This window comes from Rhipicephalus sanguineus, chromosome 7 (assembly GCF_013339695.2).
Source record: "Rhipicephalus sanguineus isolate Rsan-2018 chromosome 7, BIME_Rsan_1.4, whole genome shotgun sequence".
NCBI classification, from domain to species: domain Eukaryota; kingdom Metazoa; phylum Arthropoda; class Arachnida; order Ixodida; family Ixodidae; genus Rhipicephalus; species Rhipicephalus sanguineus.
This window is the reverse complement of record NC_051182.1, coordinates 16400510-16420158: the sequence shown is the minus strand read 5'-3', so window position 1 is coordinate 16420158 and position 19649 is coordinate 16400510. Positions and strand designations below refer to the sequence as shown.

The 19649-nt window shown below is 48.0% G+C and overlaps 1 protein-coding gene across 1 annotated transcript in view; it reads right to left on the bottom strand.

Annotated features, from left to right (window-relative positions):
- LOC119399311 (TATA-binding protein-associated factor 172-like) overlaps positions 1 to 19649 on the bottom strand; it is a 374345-nt gene that overhangs the window by 44091 nt on the left and 310605 nt on the right. The window contains 3 exon segments of the mRNA XM_049417333.1: positions 3232 to 3380; positions 7669 to 7785; positions 17646 to 17776. Coding sequence (XP_049273290.1) covers positions 3232 to 3380; positions 7669 to 7785; positions 17646 to 17776 — 397 coding nt within the window.

Sequence of the window (19649 nt, the reverse complement as noted above, 5' to 3'; positions counted from 1 at the left end):
TGTCATGCACGACATAATTTACATGTCACGCTCATGACGCACTCACGGCAGTTTCGCTAGGTTGATATACACCAAAATTGGTATTGCGCGATGTGACTGTATGACGAACGTAAGTGAGAGGTGGTAACATGAAAACCATGACATGCATGTCATGTATGTCATGATTTACATGCCACGCTCATGGTGCATTCGCGGACGTTTCCCTAGCTTGATATACGCCAAAATTGGTATTGCACGACGTGCCTGTATGACGAACGTAAATGAGAGGCGGTATCATGAAAATCGTGACAGGCAAGTCATGTGCGACATGATTTACATGCCACGCTCATGATGTACTCGCGGCCGCTTCACTCGCTTGATATACACCGAAATTGGTATTGCACAACGTGACTGTATGACAAACATATATGACAGGTGGTAACATGAAAACCTTGAAATGCATGTCATGTATGGCATGATTTACATGCCATGCTCATGGTGGACTCATGGCCATTTCACCCGTTTGATATACACCAAAAATTGGTATGGTGCGATGTGACTGTATGACGAACATAAATGACAGGTCCTAACATGCGAATTATGTTATGCATGTCATGTACGGTATGATTTACGTGACACTGTTATGATGCGCTTCCGGCCGTTTAGATAACTGGATACAGTAGAACCCCGCTGTTACGTTCCTCACTGCTGCGTTTTCCCGGCTGTTACGTCGTTTTCCGCCGGTCCCGGCATAGCTCCCATAGGATACAATGTATTGGGAACCCCGCTGTTACGTCGTAACTGTCGGACCGTTCCCGTATGATATGTCGCGAAGTGCGCTCGGAGCCGACCGAGTGACTACCAAAGAGAGCGGCCGTGGTGCATTTTCACGCAGCTTGGCCTCGTTTGACCGTAATATTAGCCGCATGAGAGGCGCAAGCAACAGAATCTTTCAATTGATTCAAACAAAAGCATGGCCTTCGAGATTCAAATTGCAAAGATGGCGTCTATGACGTAACTGCTCGCGAAAGCAAGGCCTTCGAGATTGGCATTTACTATTGACAAAAGCATAGCCTTTGAGATTTGTATTGCACAAACATGGCGTGTATGACGTAATTGCTTGCGAAAGCAAGGCCTTTGAGATTGGCATTCACTTCTGCCATCGCGTTGGCGTAGACTCATCATCATCGTTATTTGTCGGAGAACGGGAGGAGTTCGAGCTGGTTGGAGCTCGCATGGTCGTGCGTGCGGTTCGCGGTCGGACTCGCCGCGCCGGTCGTGATTGCGTGTGCTTAGTTCTTTCATGCCTACAGCTGTTGGTGTTAAAAAGATCACATACGTTGATTACATTTCTGTGGATGAGGCCGTCCTAAGCTCCGCGTTTCTATCCATCGAGCTAGATCGTGGCTGAGCGCGCCAATTTTCGTGCTGCTCGTAAGAATTGAAATAAAATTCTGTACCACTAAATATTTTGCCGTTTTTCCTGTTTTTCGGCTCTTACGTTTCCCGTCTCTTACGTTTATTTCCTACGGTCCCTTCAAAAACGTATCAGCGGGGTTCTACTGTATATACCAATATTGGTATGGCATGACAGGAGTGCGTGATGAACATAAATGACCGTTCATGCAGTGTATATACCAGGATATACGTTTCATTGGTATGGTATATACCACATTGTGCATGCACGCGTGCTGGGCAAACATGCGATATATGGTGAACTAGATGCCATGGCATGATGATTTCATTTGGTTCAAAAATAAACAAAGCGATGTATGCAACTCTTTGCTGGCTGCTTCGCATTACATCGATTCCCACAGTGTGTGGGATCTGCCGGATTTTTCGAAAAAAAACAAAACAAACAACAGCCTAGATTTGAGTAATTATGGTAATAGCGGGTGCTAACAAACCACTTGGACTTCTAAAATGACATTTACGTCACGCTCCCAAGCACTTAAAACTGCTAGCCTACAAATCCATTATCAGACCAAAGCTGGAGTATGCCGCTACCATTCGGAGCCCAACTCAGGCTTATTCACTTGAGGCACTACAGAACCGTGCGGTAAGATTTATTCATTAATCATGATTGTACCACGTCAGTGCGTCATCAGTGAAAGAAGAATCACCTCTTTTAACTTTTGCACTTCCTCGCCGCATTGGCACCCTAGCTCTGTTTCATAAGTTCTATTACAGCTCATGTGACCACCCAGACTATATCACCCCTCCAGCCCGCATACCTCATCACATCGGTCATGCCTTACAAGTCATCCGTCCACGCAGCTGCATCAAGACATTTTCTGCCTCCTCCTTTCCACAGGCATCACCCGAATGAAACGACCTTTCCCACAGCACTGCCGCCATTACCTGACCGGCTTTATTCCAGCAAAGTGTAACACATTACCTGTCGTGCAATTAACATATGTGGTTACCATTTGTATAATTTATGTATATGTACCCCTTATGTAAATGAAAATTGACATAATAATGTGCTAATCTTAGCAACACGGTTCTATCAAGGTGAATAGTACTAATTCAAAAAGCACTTATAAATATTGCTCTTGTTGGCATTCTCATACAACATCCTCCAAATGACATTGTAAAACTTTATCTGCACGGTTTATCACGCTGGCTGAAACCCACGTTTTCTATAATTGAAATCTGCTGCGCATCTCTTGTCGTCAGTTTGCCTAGCTAGCTCATCAAAGCTTCGCATCGACCGATTCCCACAGTATGTGGGATCCGCAAAACTTAAACGCCAACACGTTTGCAGCAGCGTCCCTGCGCTAGCCACTATACTCCACCTGACACTTTAGGACCAAAACTCCCATGGTCCCTTATGCCTTCACCTAAGACAACTCGAGGACGAAAGCCATCTTATTTTTCTTCTCAGTTGATGTATTGATCCTTCCCCACCATCCTCTGAAAGCTTTGTGAATCTAGCATGGTTTTGCACTGCCTTGGTGATTGGCCCACCTTTGACCAAGCTACGATGTCATGTGATGATGGCATCGCATGACGTGGCATCACATAATGTGACGTCACGGCAAAATTTGTGATGTCTTGATGACGTCGCACATTTTGGTGACCTGTGACGTCATGATGACATCATATGGTGACGTCATCACGTGATAATTTTTTGTATGCCTCGTGTTGTCCCTGACGCTGCGGGACGCAAGATGCCGCTGGTCAATTTTCGCATTTGATGAGGAATCTAAGGCCCTAAAAGCAAAAGTGTGCAAAGCCCTATGGGCTGACCTGAGTGAGCGTAGCTTGGCAGCATGGTTGATGTCTGAAAGGGAGGATTCCGACTGCTGGAGGCCAGCCATGATGCGATGGTACTCGGGGTGCTGTGGGTTCAGAACCAGCTTTGGGTGGTTGCACACCTTGCGCAGGTACTGCAGGGCCTGGAACACAAGGTTCACTTGTAGTCATACAGGTTAACAGTTGAGGCATTCTACAGCAGAAATGTGTCTGAAACATACTTTTCGAAAATACGATGAGGAAACAAAAAAGATTCGTGAACTGTAACCAATGCCTTGGTGCAGATGAATGACCTCTGTGGTCCGCTTGCTTTCAGGTTTTGGGTTTTTTGTTTCCGCAGTGATGTGACAGGCAATGCATTGATACTTTATTTTGAGTTTGCATGTGCCATCACTTATTCGTACATTTTAACACAACAGCATTAAAGGAACACTGAAGAAAAATATCAAAAAAAAGACATCATAATTCCACTTGGAAGGTGCAACTGTTTTGAGAAAGTGTGCCTATTTCCGATATTTCTGAACAGATTTGGATGATTGGGAGTGCATGGCGGCTGCACACCGTGCGCACGTTGACAGCTGTGATGTCAAGCGTGCTGGCGACAGAAGCCTTAGCAACATAGGAAGCAGCCGGTGCGCACTTCCCTTTCTCCATCTCTCCTTTACATCTCACTCTACCCATTCCGACAATGGCGCTGAAACGTACCCTTACCCTAGAGCATTGTTCACTACCTGTGCATTCATACTGGTCCTCGGGACTATAGTGGGAGCGGAGCGGGTTGAGATGCGGGCTGATGGCTGGCGTGGTTGGCATGCCTGTTTCTGGCTGAGTTAAATGTTACCAAATGTAATTCACGGCACTGCCGCTAAATGTGGCGGATTGTGGAAAAGGCAACAAATGCATGATTCTGCCTGAAAACAATGTTGTGTCAAGCAATTTTAGCACCCAAGCTTTGAGTTAGGCAGCTAATCTTGGCGGCAAAAGTTTTGTTCAATATCACCGAATCTACGTCGAGATCTATAACACCAGCATCTGTAAGGTCTCCCAGACAGACACAGCTATGCTCAAGCATATGCTCTAGGAATGCAAGGCTAAAGCTAAAACTTTTACCTGGGCAAGTTCGTTCATAGCAATGGGAAGGCACAGCGCAACTTGAGACAACGAACAAGAACACACAGCGCTCGTGTGTGCTGCGTGTTCTTGTCCATTGTCTCAGCTGCGCTGTGCCTTCCTAAAGCTAAAAGTATTAATCCCGATGTTCTCTCGGCGAGGTGGGAAGCCGCTCTGCACAGCACCAAGCTTGCCGTCTACACCTTACCCTTGCCGTCTACACCTCGTGGCCACAAATACTTGTTAGTTGTCATTGACAAGTTCACAATGTTTCCAGAGCTGTTTCGTCTACGAGCAGCAACCAGTGCAAAAATCCTGGAGTGCATGGTCCAAGTGTTCTGCCGCAATGGGACACCTGTGGCCATCACCAGTGACAACAGAAAGCTCTTCGTTAGCACATTATGCCACGTGTGCTTCTTTTCTTATTTTTATGTAACTAGTCCGTTGCACGCATAGCCGCTTCCTTGCCCAAGCGGCACCCTAATGCCTGGGAACCTTGGTGAAGGTAAAAAAACCTCGAGGCATTGCGCCGACCAAAGTGAAAATTAAAACACACAGAAAAAGACGTTTCGGCTCCCACACGGGAGCCTTGTTCAGAAGTGAAATGCATTTCACACTTCACCAACCAGACGGGCTTCCGTCAAACATTAAACTTCACCTGGGAACCTTCCAGATTATCTTAGAATCTTCTTATAGGCTTGAGCGCGCAAATGCGAACAGTTGAGATTATTCTGGAATTAACGTGGCCACCACCAATAAAACTCGAATGTTTGATGCTGCATGTATAAATGTTAACGCGCCTTACCGCAGATCAGTTTTATCGACTGCCGACGCTCTGTTTGCCTGCTATCAGTGTGTGTATTGCTGTAGTTTGACTTTGTTTCCTGGCCACAAGTTCGGCCAAATAACCAGTTTCATCTTGGACACGCCGACTGCTGCCTTCGTCGACGTCACGACCCCGTGACATCTGGTGGAGGTGCTGCTTTCATGATCCGGATGCCACCGCGAAGCGCTGACCCAAGCCCAAGCTGCGACGAGGACAACGGCAAAGACACCAGGATCGTCGAACAAGCCGCAAGCAGAAGGGACTGCAGCCAGAGTACGGGCTCCTTCCCGAAAAAACCAGGCAGCCCCAGATCTCAACATCGACTGCAGCGACAACGACCGAACCCAAGCAGCCTGCGACAATCCTTCTCCGGCAGCCCACGGAGCCGCCAACTTTGCGCGGATCGTCATTCGAACAGCCGGAAAGCTGGCTCGAAGCCTATGACCGAGTTGCTGTTTTCAATGCCTGGACCAGTGAAGACAAGCTATGACATGTGTACTTTGCCTTGGAAGACGCCGCTCATACCTGGTTCGAGAACCAAGAGCAAAGCCTGACAACGTGGGACATTTTTCGCACCAGGTTCCTCGCCACATTCATGAGCGTCTTCTGCAAAGAGAGGGCTGAAGCTCTGCTCGAGACCAGCGTGCAGATGCCGAACGAAAACGTGGCACTTTTCACGGAGGAGATGACAAGGACCGTTCCTGTCATGCAGATCCCGTCATGCCCTAAGACAAGACAGTTCGCTTTTTATGCGAGGAGTCAAGCAGGAGCTCTTCGCCGGGCTGATGCGGAATCCACCCAAGACCATCCAGGAATTCCTGTCAGAGGCAACGATGATCGAGAAGACGCTGGAAATGCGCGCCAGACAGTACAATAGTCGCTCCATTCAAGACAGCGCGGCTGTTCATGCCATCGATTCCAACGAGTTGCGCGAAGTGATCCGAGCCACCGTGTGAGAGGAGCTCCGAAAGCTCGCACCTTCTCCACAGCAAGTGACGTCGATTGCGGACATTGTTTGAGAAGGAATTCAACAGTCACTGTGTGTTCCTCAGCCAGCACCACCGCAGCTACAAGCCATGAGCTATGCTGCCCACACCAAGACGCCACCCAGCCGCAGTTCCAAACGCCACCACCGCCGCCACCAACGTCGTGCCGCCCACCACCTGTTGGCCAATGCTATGCTCCGAGAAAGACCGACGTTTGGCGGGCCACTGACAAGAGCCCACTCTGCTACCACTGCGGGGAGCCTGGCCACACCGCTGCCAGTACCAACAGATGGGGCTTCGCAGTTTCGCCGTCAACGCGCCATGTCCACAGCGGGGTGAACGACCGCGTAACGTCGCAGACTATCTGACAGACAGTGAATGGACACATCGACATTTGTCGCGTTCACCGTCGCCAGGAGGCTACCGGTCTCCTCAGCAACGCCCACAGTACAGCGGCCCTACCCAGGGCCGATCTGCAAGCCCTTATCTGGAAAACTAAGGGCAACAACCGATGGACGTGTAGTTGCTGTACGACGAAATACCGAAGATCCTCCACCGCCGACGGCGCCACGACGAAATCCTAAGAACACACCGCAAGCCGATGAGAGCCAGGACGACGAAACCTTGCGGATTGAAGAAGACCTGACGAAGCAAAATGGAAGCAGTGGAACAAACCGCCACAGCCGTGATCCGACACCCCGACCTAACCGCAACGCAAGATGACGAACTAGCGATGTCGACGTACTAGTCGATGGCCACGTCACTGCACTCATTGACAGTGGAGCCGACTATTCCGTCGTCAGTGGACCGTTTGGCACAAAGTTGAAGACAGTTAGGACTGCTTGGCAAGGCCCTGAAATACGGACCACTGGAGGCCATCTAAAAACGCCAGCTGGAGTTTGCACAGCAAGAGTCACCATCAATAACCAGACTTATCCAGCAAGCTTTGTAATCCTACAACATTGCTCCAGAATATGATACTTGGGATGGACTTCCTAAGTCACCACGGCGCCGTCATCGATCTAAGGTCTGAGTCAATAACACTAACCTCAGAAAAAGCACTGCCGCCCCCACACGATTGGAAGTCAGTGCTCTTTTTTTACTCAGTCCCTTTTTTTCTATGTTCGTGTGCTGTGATATACGCCGTCATGAACCACAACCAACTCGCCTAAGCTTCTACACTTGTTTCAGAATAAGAACATAATTCAGGCAGTAGCGCAAATGTGGATGGCGAGAGCAAGACGGGGTACTGCGCTGTGCCCTGTCTTGCTCTCGCCGTCCATGTGATTCTTTGCGCTACTGCCTGAATTATGTACTACCAACTAGCCCACCAGTCTCTCCTTTTGAGAACTCTGGAAACTGTTCAGAAACATAGTGCCAATAAATGGCCTTTGAATTTTAAGGCTGCTAGTATCTCACCTAGAGGGAAACTGAGATTGGTGCACTTGAGAAAAACACTGCATCTAAAAGGTATCTCTCAAAAACGAAACAACAATGCAAGGGAGATACCTGGAACACATGAGCAGTGGCATGCGAGTTGACTGACTGGTCCTCAGAAGCCCCTGCGACAGACTCATCCACCGACTTCTTTGCACGGCTTCTGGCAAAGTCCTCGTACAGTTGCACCTGTGGCAAGAAAAGGCAAATGTGAAAAACACTTACTTCGGGTTATATTGGCGATAACTATATCCATCATATAAATTTCAATTTAAATAATTGATAATCCCACTGCAAGTAAGACAGAGGCAACAAATTGGAACTACTGGAGGTTCAATTACACATGGTTGTTTGCAAATGCAACTTTCCAATCCGATGCCATGCAACAGATAGTAGTCACTGAAGCACAGTAGTGTCTTTTGCAGCAGTGACAAGTTAGGTGGTTATGGCTTCTAAGAGGTACCACCAGATCTCTGAGCCAATAAGTGCAGTGTTGTAAGAGGCACTAGGGGGCACGTGCATTGGTGCATCCCAAAGCACACTCTACGCAGCATTGTTCCAAAGTAGTCCCACGCAACGCCTCAGTGTGTGGGAGAATTTTGGAGTAGTACTTGAGTAGTAGTTGGAGTAGTAATCTGGAGTAGTAGTTGTCACTGTGTGGCAGGTGACAAGCACGAGTTGCCATTCAGGCAGTGTAATCAAGTGCACTCTTGCTTATCTTGCAAGCAACCTTGCTTGGTGAGAAAAAGGATTTCCCAGCTTATGTCAAGATACTACAGAGATTGCTCTTCACAGTCTTGAAGTTGAAAGAAGCTGTCCTCAACTCAATGAAAAAAAAAGCAAATCCTCAGTGGAATCAGCAGGAATTAAGAAGTGCTTTTGCCCCACATAAAAGAGTTTGCTGCTCTCGCAACATGTTCTTATTCAAAATAGGGGCACATTTTTAGGTCCCTATGCGAGCATATGAGCAGCAGTGCCCAGCCACTGTTCATTGGTCGTTGCCCGTGACATTCACTGAAAGATCTCTCAGGTGATAAGGTCACCAGTGTGACGTCAATCAGACACTGGGGGCACACATATTGGTGTCCCCCAACATCTAAGAATAAGAAGCTTAGCCTTGACGTGCTTGTTAGTGCAAAAACCTGTAAGGTCGACGAACCGTCACGAATGAGGACAAATGGCAGAAGTGCATTGCTTCCTTTTTAAGTGAACAAGCTTAACACCTTAGGAATCGCGAACCAGTTTCTTGTCAGAAATTCTGAGCAAGTCCAAGAGTGTTTAAGCTGCACACAAAAGAAAGAACTGAAACCATGCACGACCTCCACGCGATCAGTGGACACTACCTATAGCCATCAGAAGTCTGGAAAGGCCCTGCCCAGATGACCAAAGTGCAACAGCCGATCACCTCCATGAAAAAAAAGTAGCTCTTCTCATGCACTCAGCAATGTTCTCCAGCTGTCCAGCTCATGACATCGGTTCGGAGTGCATGTCCATTGGTGCAGGCTTGTGTACATCCGCCTTTGAAGAGTTCGAACGCGACCAGCACTTCGAGGAACACGTATCGAAACGCATCGACGTGCTTGCCATACGACCGAGCGACGCCCACGTTCCAGGACGGCTGTGGCGTCTGAACTTGCCGGCGACTGCTCCACCCGCCGATGCTATAAAAGCAGGACAGAGAGGACAGACGCCTTAGTGTTAAAGAGTTCGTTTTGCAGAAATTTCGGTGTCGGTAGCAGTGCTGGCGGTTGTGAGCGAAAAATCATCATCTTGTCTGTGACTGAAAAATAGAAAAAGATGCGAATAAAATAAATAATAAAAATCTTAGGTCCGAGTGAGAATTGAACCCAGGCCGTCTGCATGGCAAGCAGGCGGTATACCACAAAGCACGCAATTGCTTGAAACTGCTTTGAAAAAGAAAACACTACATGAATGTCATGTAGTGGAAGGAGTCTCCTTAACACATGCAATATTGAGCAGCAGAAGCGTAGAGTTACGCCAGGCATCAAAACACGTGAATTGAGCAACAAGTGCGGTGTTTGAAAACCCACACATTACAAAGCGCCAAGACATATTTAATCATCATCAGCTGCAAAAGCATCAACGAAGTGAGCAGCTGCCTAGGGTCGCATGTTGCCTTACGGATGTGTAGCGGGCCCTTCGCTGATTTGCAAAAGGAAGAATCATGCCATAGTGGGCATTAACTGTACTTGCAGTAGGCATTCTAGGATAGTTTGAAACAGCCAATGTTACACGTCGTCGTTCGTTTTCTTACGGCACGGCTGAGGCTTGCACCGAGAACCGAAGCCAGGCTAGCAGTTGAGAAGGTGATGTGCACAGGGCCTGACTACACTATCGCATTCTGCTCTTGAAGGCGAAGCTCAAGCGTCCAAGTTTTTTTGGTTTGGGACTTTAACGCTTGCCTGCTGTGTTCTTTCTTCTGCGTGTCTGCCCCGACACGGTGGCAGTAACACAACATGGTGTCAGAAGTTTCCGGCTGACGTCAAGAAAGTAGCATCTCATGCAGTACTTCGTCTCTGAGGATCGCTGTGCGCAGAGGATGATGACGCCAACATGCCTGGTAATGAGTCAACAGGGACTTGCTCCGGAATGTTCACCATCCAGCAGCCATCAAACTTCAACTTCGAAAGAATGTCTGAATGGCCGGCATAGTTGCAAGAATTTGACGACTACCGGTTTGCTTCGGGATTGAACGAGTACAGCGAAGTAGCTCAATTCGGGACTATTTTTTACACAATGGGAAGACAAGCGAGCATGATATTCCAGACCTTCAACTTGCCGGAAGACAACATCAAGAAAGACGAGGCCGTCAAAGGCAAGTTTGACAAGCACTTCTGCTCGCAATGTCGTCTATGAAGCACTTGCTTTTACTTCAGAAGCCAGAATCCCGGCGAGTCCGTCTACAACTTCATCACAGTTTTGCACACACTTGCAGACAGGTGTGGCTTCAGCACATTCAAAATGAGAATGATTCGCAACTGCTTTGTCGTTTGCCTCAGGGATGCGAAGCTCTCCGAAATGCTGCAAATGGACGCTGACCTGACGCTAACAAGTGCTGTCGCCAAGGCTCGTCTCAAAGAAACAGTACACGAGCAACAGCATCAGTTGCAAAACAATGCCAGTTCGTCCGTTACTACAATGGAAACAGACTTTGACACGGTCGAAAAAAAGAGCGCGTCTTCGCAGCCTCTTTGAAGGGAGCATCAATCGGGGGCGCGCCACCCTTTCAGCAGACAAGCAGGCCAAGGACGTCTTGCCTGGCGAAGGCAGGAAAGTGTTACCACTGCAACGTGAAGAGACATTTCAGTGCAGTCAGTCGCAAGAAAGGCTTCACTACCAGCAAGGTAGGACTGTTTTCGCTTTAGAAAGTTTCTTGGTACTGTTGATACTTGCGCCGCAAATGCCAAGTCTACTGAAGTGTGTATAAGCGGAACGCCAGTTTCCGCCAAGACAGACACAGGTGCTGAGGTATCGGTGTTTCCTTTAACATTCCCTGGGATCCCATCAAAGTTAGAGAGAACGGATATAGTTCAAACGGGACCTAACGGTAATCGACTAAAGGTTCTAGGAAAATTCACTGCAGTTATTAGTTGGAAGCAGGCGCCTATGAAACAGACAGTATTTGTCGTTGCTTCGTTGCGATCCGTTCTTGGTATAGAGGCCTCAGAACGGCTAGGGGTCATTAAATTTGTTGACGGCACAACGTCATCAGGACCTTGGGCGCATCTGTGCCCTCAGCTGCTTCAGGGATTGGGTACGTCATCGAAAAGTATACGATTTGCTTGAAGCCAAACACTGTGCCCTATGCAGTTCACGTGGCATGCCGCGTTCATCTTCCCATGAGAGATGCTGTAAAGCACGAGTTGGATGACATGGAAAGACAGGGCGTAATAAGGAAAGTAGAAGGGTTCTTCAGAATGGTGCGCTGGAATGGTTCCCGTGTGGAAACCATCAGGAGCAATACGAATTTGTGTGAATTTTATGCACCTAAATAGAAATATACTTAGTGAACATTATGTTCTGCCCACTGTGGATGAGACGCTAGGGTTATTGGGTGGTGCAACAGTACTTTCAAAGTTAGACGCAAATTCTGGTTTTTACCAGATTAAGTTGTCAAGCGAAAGTCAGCTGTTGACCACTTTCATAACTCCACATGGAAGGTATTGCTTTCAAAGGCTGCCTTTTGCCATCACATTGGCGCCAGGGTACATTCAGAAAAGGATGTCCAAAATCATGACTGGCATGTCAGGCGTTGTCAATTTGATTGATGATATGTTAATTTTTGGGAGCATGAAGGCAGAACATGACCAGCGTCTCGAAAAAACATTGGAAAAACTGGAAATAGAAGGGATAACGCTAAAGAAAGCAAAGTGTTGCTTCGGGGTCACAGAAGTGGTGTTTTTAGGATGGCTTATTGATAAAGATGGCATAAAACCGAACCCGAAGAAGGTGGATGCTCTCAAAAACCTAGATCCACTGCGTGATGTAAGCGGTGTGTGTAGACTTCTTGGAATGGCTGATCACCTGGCCAGGTTTATTCCTAATCTGTCACAGATAACCGCTCCAAGGCACGAACTTTTGCAAAAAGGTCGCGAGTGGACATGTGTTAAACCTCAAGAAGTTGCTCTGAGTAGCATCAAAAAACAGATATGTTCTGACTGTTGCATGGAAAAATATGACCCAAAGCATCTATCAGTAGTTTCCTCTGATGCCTCTTCACTTGGGCTTGGCGTAGTATTATTCCAAGAGAAGGTAATGGTGCGTGCTGTCCAGTGGCGTTTGCCTTCAAGTCATTATCACCAATGGAGTCTCGGTATACACAGATCAAGAAGGAAGCTTTAGCCCTAACATAGGCCACGGAGAGGTTTGAAGGGTGCATCAGAAGACTTGATGTAAACTTTGAGACTGACCACAAACCACTCATAATGCTGCTTGGCAAAGCGCCACTCGATTTACTCCCTCCGCGTATTCAGCGCTTCCGAATGAGGGAATGAGGGTAATGCGCTTCATGTTCAAGGTAGAGTACGTACACGGGAAAATTTGTTCTTGGCACATACTTTGTCATGAGCTCCACCCCGATCGTGTCAGAGGGATCCTCAAGCACTGTCTGTGTCCGAAATTGAGTGCTTTGCACACGGTCGCGTCGATACAGTGGCTGAGGTTAGCGTCTTTGAGAAAGTTAAGCAGGGTCAGGCAGAAGATACCGTGTGCCAAACCTTGGTTTGTTTCCGTCGAAATGGGTGGCCACAATATCACTTCCTTCAGGCCTGTATGCAACCATATCGGTAACAGAGGGCGACAATCTCAGTTTGTAATGGAGTTTTGATGAAAGGCATGCGCCTCGTCATACCGCAGCGTCAAAGGGCCGAAGCACCTAGATGATGGGCACCAGGGCATCACTAAATGTTGGGCACGTGTGCACGAGTCCCGTGTGGTGGCCGGGACCAACTGCTGAGAATGCTGTATGTTACGCGAACAGGCTGCATAACCAATGATCCCGTCTGATACTGCCTTGGCAGAAAGTTGGCATTGATCCTTGCCAAATCAAGGGTGTGGACTATCTGGTCGTTGTCGATTACCTGTCTTAATATCCAGAAGTTGCTCGTCTGGCATCAACTACAAGTGATCACCTAGTAAACCGTTTTAAAAGCATCTTTGCAAGGCACGGTATTCCTGAAATAGTGTTCTCAGACAATGGAACACAAATCAGCTCATCAGCTTTCCATTCCTTTTCTCTAGAATACGCGCTCCGACATGTAACGTCAAGCCCAAGATATCCACAGGCCAACCGAGAGATGGAGAGGATGGTTAAGACAATAAAAGGTCTCATTCAGAAATCCCGTGACCCATACCTCCTCTTATTAGGGTACAGGGATACTCCTGGACTTTTTGTAAAAACTCCAAGTGACCTCTTGATGGGCCGGCGACTGCGTACTACAATCCCCCTGCATCCTAAAAAGCTTTCACACAAAGTCGTCAACATGAAAAGAGTTCGCGACAAAGATCGTGCAGTGAGGGAGAAGCAGAGGAGGAATTTCAATCGCCGGAACACTGCCCGCAATATTCCACCGCTGCTGCTGGGCGCCGGTGTGTGGGTAAACGGCTATAAAGCAGCAGGTGTAGTCATACGGAACGCCAGGAGACCAAGGTCCTACGTTATCAAAATGGACTCTGGAGTACAAATAGAGAGAAATCGGAGGGCTCTTGTGTGGCTTGAGCTGAAGGCTGATGATGAGGCTGGAAGTTACGACTTCCCATAGGGCATAAGCTTGCCAAGCACAGCCAAAAATTTGATCCATCCGCCAAGCGAGGAGACTGCTGGTTCAAAAGTCGCTGATGACAGACAAACTGTTCCATGACCAGCGGAAGAACCAAGTGATCACGTGATACGCTCGAGAAGAAGAGTGAATACACCGAAACATTATGGTTACTAGTAGTAGCGAAAATTTTTGGTGTCACTTATTCGTGTGTGTGGTTGTAGCGCATCCAGAGTCTGAAGTGCCGTATTTTATGTTCAGTGTGACTTTTTTTTTTTGCACTTGTGCAAAGAATTGCAGGGATACAGTGCAGTGACTCAAAAAAAAAAAAAAAGGAAAAAAGAAAGAAGAGGTGGCATTGCATTGAATCCAACTACTAGTGCTTCGAGGAACGCGCATCGGAATGCATCGACGTGCTCCACCATACGACCGAGCGATGCCCGCATTCCAAGACGGCTGCAGCGTTTGAACTCGTCGGCGACTGCTCCTCCCACTGATGCTATAAAAGCAGGACAGGCAATAAAGGGGGGGGGGGGGGGGCTTTTTTGGTTTGGGGCTTGAACGCTTGCCTGTTGTGTCTGTGTATCTGCCCCAACACGGTGGCAGTAACCCGACAAGTTAATGCTGCCGACTTCTACACTTGTGCCCGACTAAAAAGCAGAGCATGACGGGGTCTTCCACCTCTCTTCTCCTTCGCTCTGTTATTGGGTTGCTCTCTTGGTGGCCTAAGCCAAGACAAAGAACGTTTTCTGGAAGGAGCACACTCTTTACCATGAAGTGGGTGCTGTGTCACATGTCATTTTATAGCAGGTGTACCGTGCTGGATGCACATTTTGACTCTAGAACACACCTAATGTGTCACATCCTATCTGATACCGCAGCACATGCATTCTGAAGAACTTGAGTCTGGCCCAGTTGATGCTTACTGCTTGATATCTTGAACGCTAACAAGAGAAGAGGACAGTGAAAGGAATGACAATATGTGCAGTAAACTTTCAACTTATTTAATCACAGCAAGATGCAGCAATATATACAGTCGCCGACAGATAAATTGAACACCGATAATTCGGACAGTCGCGTGGCACCGCCGATGATTCCATAGAAGTAATGTGTAAAGACGACCGATATTTCAAACAGCTGCGAGATCTACATTCGATAATCCGGACCCTGTCCGAGACTGTCGCGCGCCGAATCGCCAGCCATTATCTCCTCCGGCACCCATACCATACAAAGTATGGCCTCAGAGATCAAAACGAAAGCTAATTGGTGATCTATGAGGCTTTATTTTGATCGCTACTTTATGCCTCACAGATATGTGATTGGAAATGCCGATCTTGGAGGCACTTATCAACTGTGGGAAATCGTATCGACATCCCGAACATCCTACATTCCGGTTCCTGCATCCCCGCGCTGCACTGCTATCGCCGCCATTCTGTCGAATTCGAATGCGTCTGCGGTAAAGCGTTTTGTGCGCGCGTTCATTTTTATCTTGAGACTTGCTTTATTTTACGCTCTGCTGTCTCAAAAGACAACGTATTGGTATAGCGCAGCTCAGTTTGAGCATAAAGAAAAGAGGCTTCAGCGAAGAAGGAAACACAGGCAACAGGATGAGCGCTAATTGCCTGTGTTGCCTGTGCCTGTGTTGTCTGTTGTCTGTTGCCTGTGTTTCCTTCTTTGCTGAAGCCTCTTTCCTTTATGCTCAAACTGAGCTGCGCTATACCAATACGTTGTCATAATGCACCAACTTGCCCATTCTGCAGTACTTGTCTCAAAAGATCTGAGCTAAATGGTGCCAACGGTGCCCTCACAGCCGGCGCCGAAGGCTGCGCCGACGACAACGAAACACGACAGATACAGTCAACTGCCGATTTTTCGGACGCCTGATTTTCCGAACATGCTCGAAAATTCGGACACTTTCGTGGCACCGTCACCAGCCCCATAGACGTCAATGGTCAAGAACGTCGGAAATTTTGGAGGCTAAAACTCTTCGGCGTCGATTTTCCGGACTTTCTGCCCAAATTGCAGGTCTGAAAGGCAGTAACTGAAGCCCCCACCTCTGCCGTGTCTATCATCTCGTAGGTTCGAACCAGCGCTTTCGCGAGTCGACCTGTTTGCGACAGTAGCAGAGTCCGAAAGTCAGCTTTGTCGCGATGATGGGGTGAAGCGGACCGGAAATTCAAAGGGGCCGCTATCACGGTGCCGTGCGGCGATGTCTTTACGGATAAGCAGTGGAAATGCACGGAGGCATGATGGCGGCAGGTGGCAAACGCGCCAGTACGGCTCAATCGCTGACAGGCCTTACGATATGCATCTTCAGTCAACTGCTCGATAGTGCATGTGGCCTGGTGCAGTTGCATGCGTAGTGCACGCATTGAACAGGCGAGAACCCAAACACGCCGTGCCGCCATTCATGCGGCCTCTGTGCGACCGCTAAGTGCGCCGCACAGACGCATTGCCTTCACGAACGAAACCAGCCCGTCATCGTACAGCGATCACATCACACTGGCGGAGATACAGGCGGACTTGGTTGCACGTAAGCGGAAGTGCGGGCAGCAACGCATTGACAACTTTTTTTCGGCCACCGGGACCCTGAAGTGTCAATAAAAGTATTTTTTTTTTTCTGACGCATTCGTTTTTTCGGACATTCGATAATTCGGACTTATTTACGTTCCCCGTGGAGTCCGAATCATTGGTTGTCGACTGTATAGAGAATTGCGACACGTGCACAACTCAACAGATCCACTCATAATCAGCCTAGTGGGGCAACCACTTATCAAAATAACTTATCTTCAATTGAAACAGTCTAATGGATGTATCAGTTGGTAGACCAAGAATGAAAACAGCGCTACACACAGGATGAAATGAGGACACACACAGGGCTGATGTATGTGTCCTCATTTCGAAGAAGGCAAGCGGACTTGCCTTCTTCAAGACTGGAACTCCAACACACCCGGTGTGTGTCTGCTTGTTGAAACGTCAGCTGCAGCAACTCCCCATGTTGACTAAGTTTAGGTGCGAAGCACCTTGTTCTCGGGCTGTCGGCGTCTCTTGTCGTCGTAGCCCGTCACGGTGTCTCCCGTCGTCGCCCGTCATGGTAAAGCAAATGGCTAATAAGATGGTGCATTCGCTCAGGAAAACCTCGTGAGAATGCGCGCTGACCTGCGAGAGACAATGCCACGTGCGCTTCTCCGAGTGGCAAATAAGACGACGCGGCGCGTTGGCTCAGGAAAAGCTCCGTTTCTGCGATGGATGCTGTCTGTGGTGGGCGCTGTCTGCGATGCTGTCTGTAGCAATGAGAGGACGCCGTCCCCTTATTGCTATTGACGAGTCCCTATGGGAAACACTGGTGCTTCACACCTCCCATGGTTTCACGTTAGTGGAGCTGTTTTTTTTCATCCCTTCTAGCTTCAATCTTACCCCAAACGTCTGCCTATGTAAGACTTGCCACACGTCAGGAGGATCTCATACTACGCAGTCAAGATGTCAAGCACGTGCATAGTTTCACTCCTTCCTGCACGTGGGGCCCTGATCAAAAAGCACCCTCCCAACGTCACCAAAATTGGAGCACACGTGTGCATATGATACGCCACCATGGTGGGGCACTCCTTTACTATGATCTTGGGCAGGCATTTTGAAGTGACACATGAAATTGACGACAATTAACAATTATAGCATCAATTATAAGCAGAATTTCGAGCCATCTCTTCTCTATGTAGAAGTGTAATTTACTAATATTTGCTGTAAGCACTTATGGTTCCAGTGAATACGTGCCTGTAGTGGGCTCAGCTCACAGTAGTAGTCCTGGATTATTTTTGGGGGCAGATCCTGCAGGACATCATCCTTGACTCTACGCAGCAAGAATGGAAGGACTTGCCGATGCAAGCTTTCCATGGCCAGCACTCCTGCAAGGGTGATGCAGAGAAGCTCCACACAAGCCGTCATGGGAAAATGCTACCTGTGCATTGTCTTAAACAGAGACACACCACTCAAACAAAGTAAGAATAGACAGTGGCTTAGGGATGCGAAGCAAGATGTTAAGTTGGGTAAGTAGCTTGAAGCTAATTTTTGATGAAACAGCGCGAAGCTAAACGAAGCATGAGAAAACGAGTGCATAGGACACGCACTGAACTCGCAACTGATGCGAGGGATGTGTACCCACACCTGAACACATGAACATGCATAAACATCAGCAGCTAGTACGCTCTGAGCATCCTTGTATCCCCCAATAACAGTCGGTGTAGGCCATTTGAATTTGGCAAAATAAGGTTGAGTCTGTTCAAGCTTATCTTTCATGAATTAGAAGTGCTGCTCAAGGCTGGTACACAAGGAAAAAACATCAACCTATGTCCAACAAATGAACTTCCCATTGCATTGGCATAATTTTTTCATTCACCCGCACATATAGCTGTGACGTTACGCACCCATGATCATTTTCGCAACACATTTTCTACAACCATCAACCTTCTTTAATTCAACCCTGATGAAAGCTACAAAAGTGACCGAATTATCAGGGTCGACTTAAACAAGAGACAGAAATAATGCTGCAACACAGTGCTCATTCATTTATCAATGTTTGTTCAGTTCCAATACATGCCCACATCACATGTGTTCAAATGAACTTGCGCAGAAATGGCACTCCTAAACAAACTTAAAATATACATGCACTGGCGAAAAAATGAAGCATGCCCCTGGTTCTGTCAGTGGGAAAAATATAAACCTAGCTGTCTTTCCTTCCACAGAATAGAAATTTATTTGTGCCTAATGCTCAAAATCTTTAGACACCATTTTATCATTGTGTACAAACAATCAGATGTCCGTTGAGTGGCCGACTGAGCATTTCCTATTTGCTTTACGGCGCAAGAGAACCCAATCGCAAGAAAGAACATGGAACAAAGTGCCTTTATTAGATGCGAAGTATCTTATAGCGGGGTTCAATCCGGTGGTGGTGTGCGGCGTGACCACCCTTACTGCGCATGCGCATACCCTCTCAACTCCCCCTCTCCCCTCCTCCTCTCACATCCACCTCTCCACTTCCCTCTCCCCTTCCCCCTCGCCACTTTCCCTCCCCTCTCCCCTCCCCCTTTCCACTCTTCCTCTGAAACGCGGGCTAGACATGCCGAAATTCTCTCCTGCGCAACGCCGCGATGAGCACCAGCGCATGCGCGTCCCCTCCCCCTCTCTCTCCTCTCCTAGGCTGCCCCCCTCTCGCACGTCTGTCGGCCGCGTTCCCCGCTCGCCCTGTGAGAATTAACGGCCAGGCTAGAAGACAAGACGCGCGTAGCGTTCCTCTTCGCGTTCCGCGACGCGGTGTCGGTAGCATGCCCAACGAACGCCAACGGAACGCGATCGCGCAAGTGCTCCGGCTTCGCATTGCCTCATGGTCCCCTTTTTTGTCTATGAAACATTGAGACGACACACACATAGAAGGGCCTACCGCACTAGAAATATGGCTTAAGAAAACTTTTTGTTGAGCGAGTTGATGTACATAAATATTTGCTTTAAGGTGCAAGAGAACACAATCACAAGAAAGGACACAGCGCTCTGTTAAGGGTCCTTTCTCAGGATTGCGTTCTCTTGCACCTTAAAGCAAATGTGAGCCTAATAAACTCGCCCAACAAAATGTTCTCATATGTGCATTTCATATTCTGCATCTAAAAACAAACTCTACAGCAACTACAAACAAGATGGTGCCCATATTTAGACTAAACCCTTCAATAGCAAGCCCTGCAATGCATGCAATTTACCAGAATATAAGAAGTATGTGAAGCAAACCAC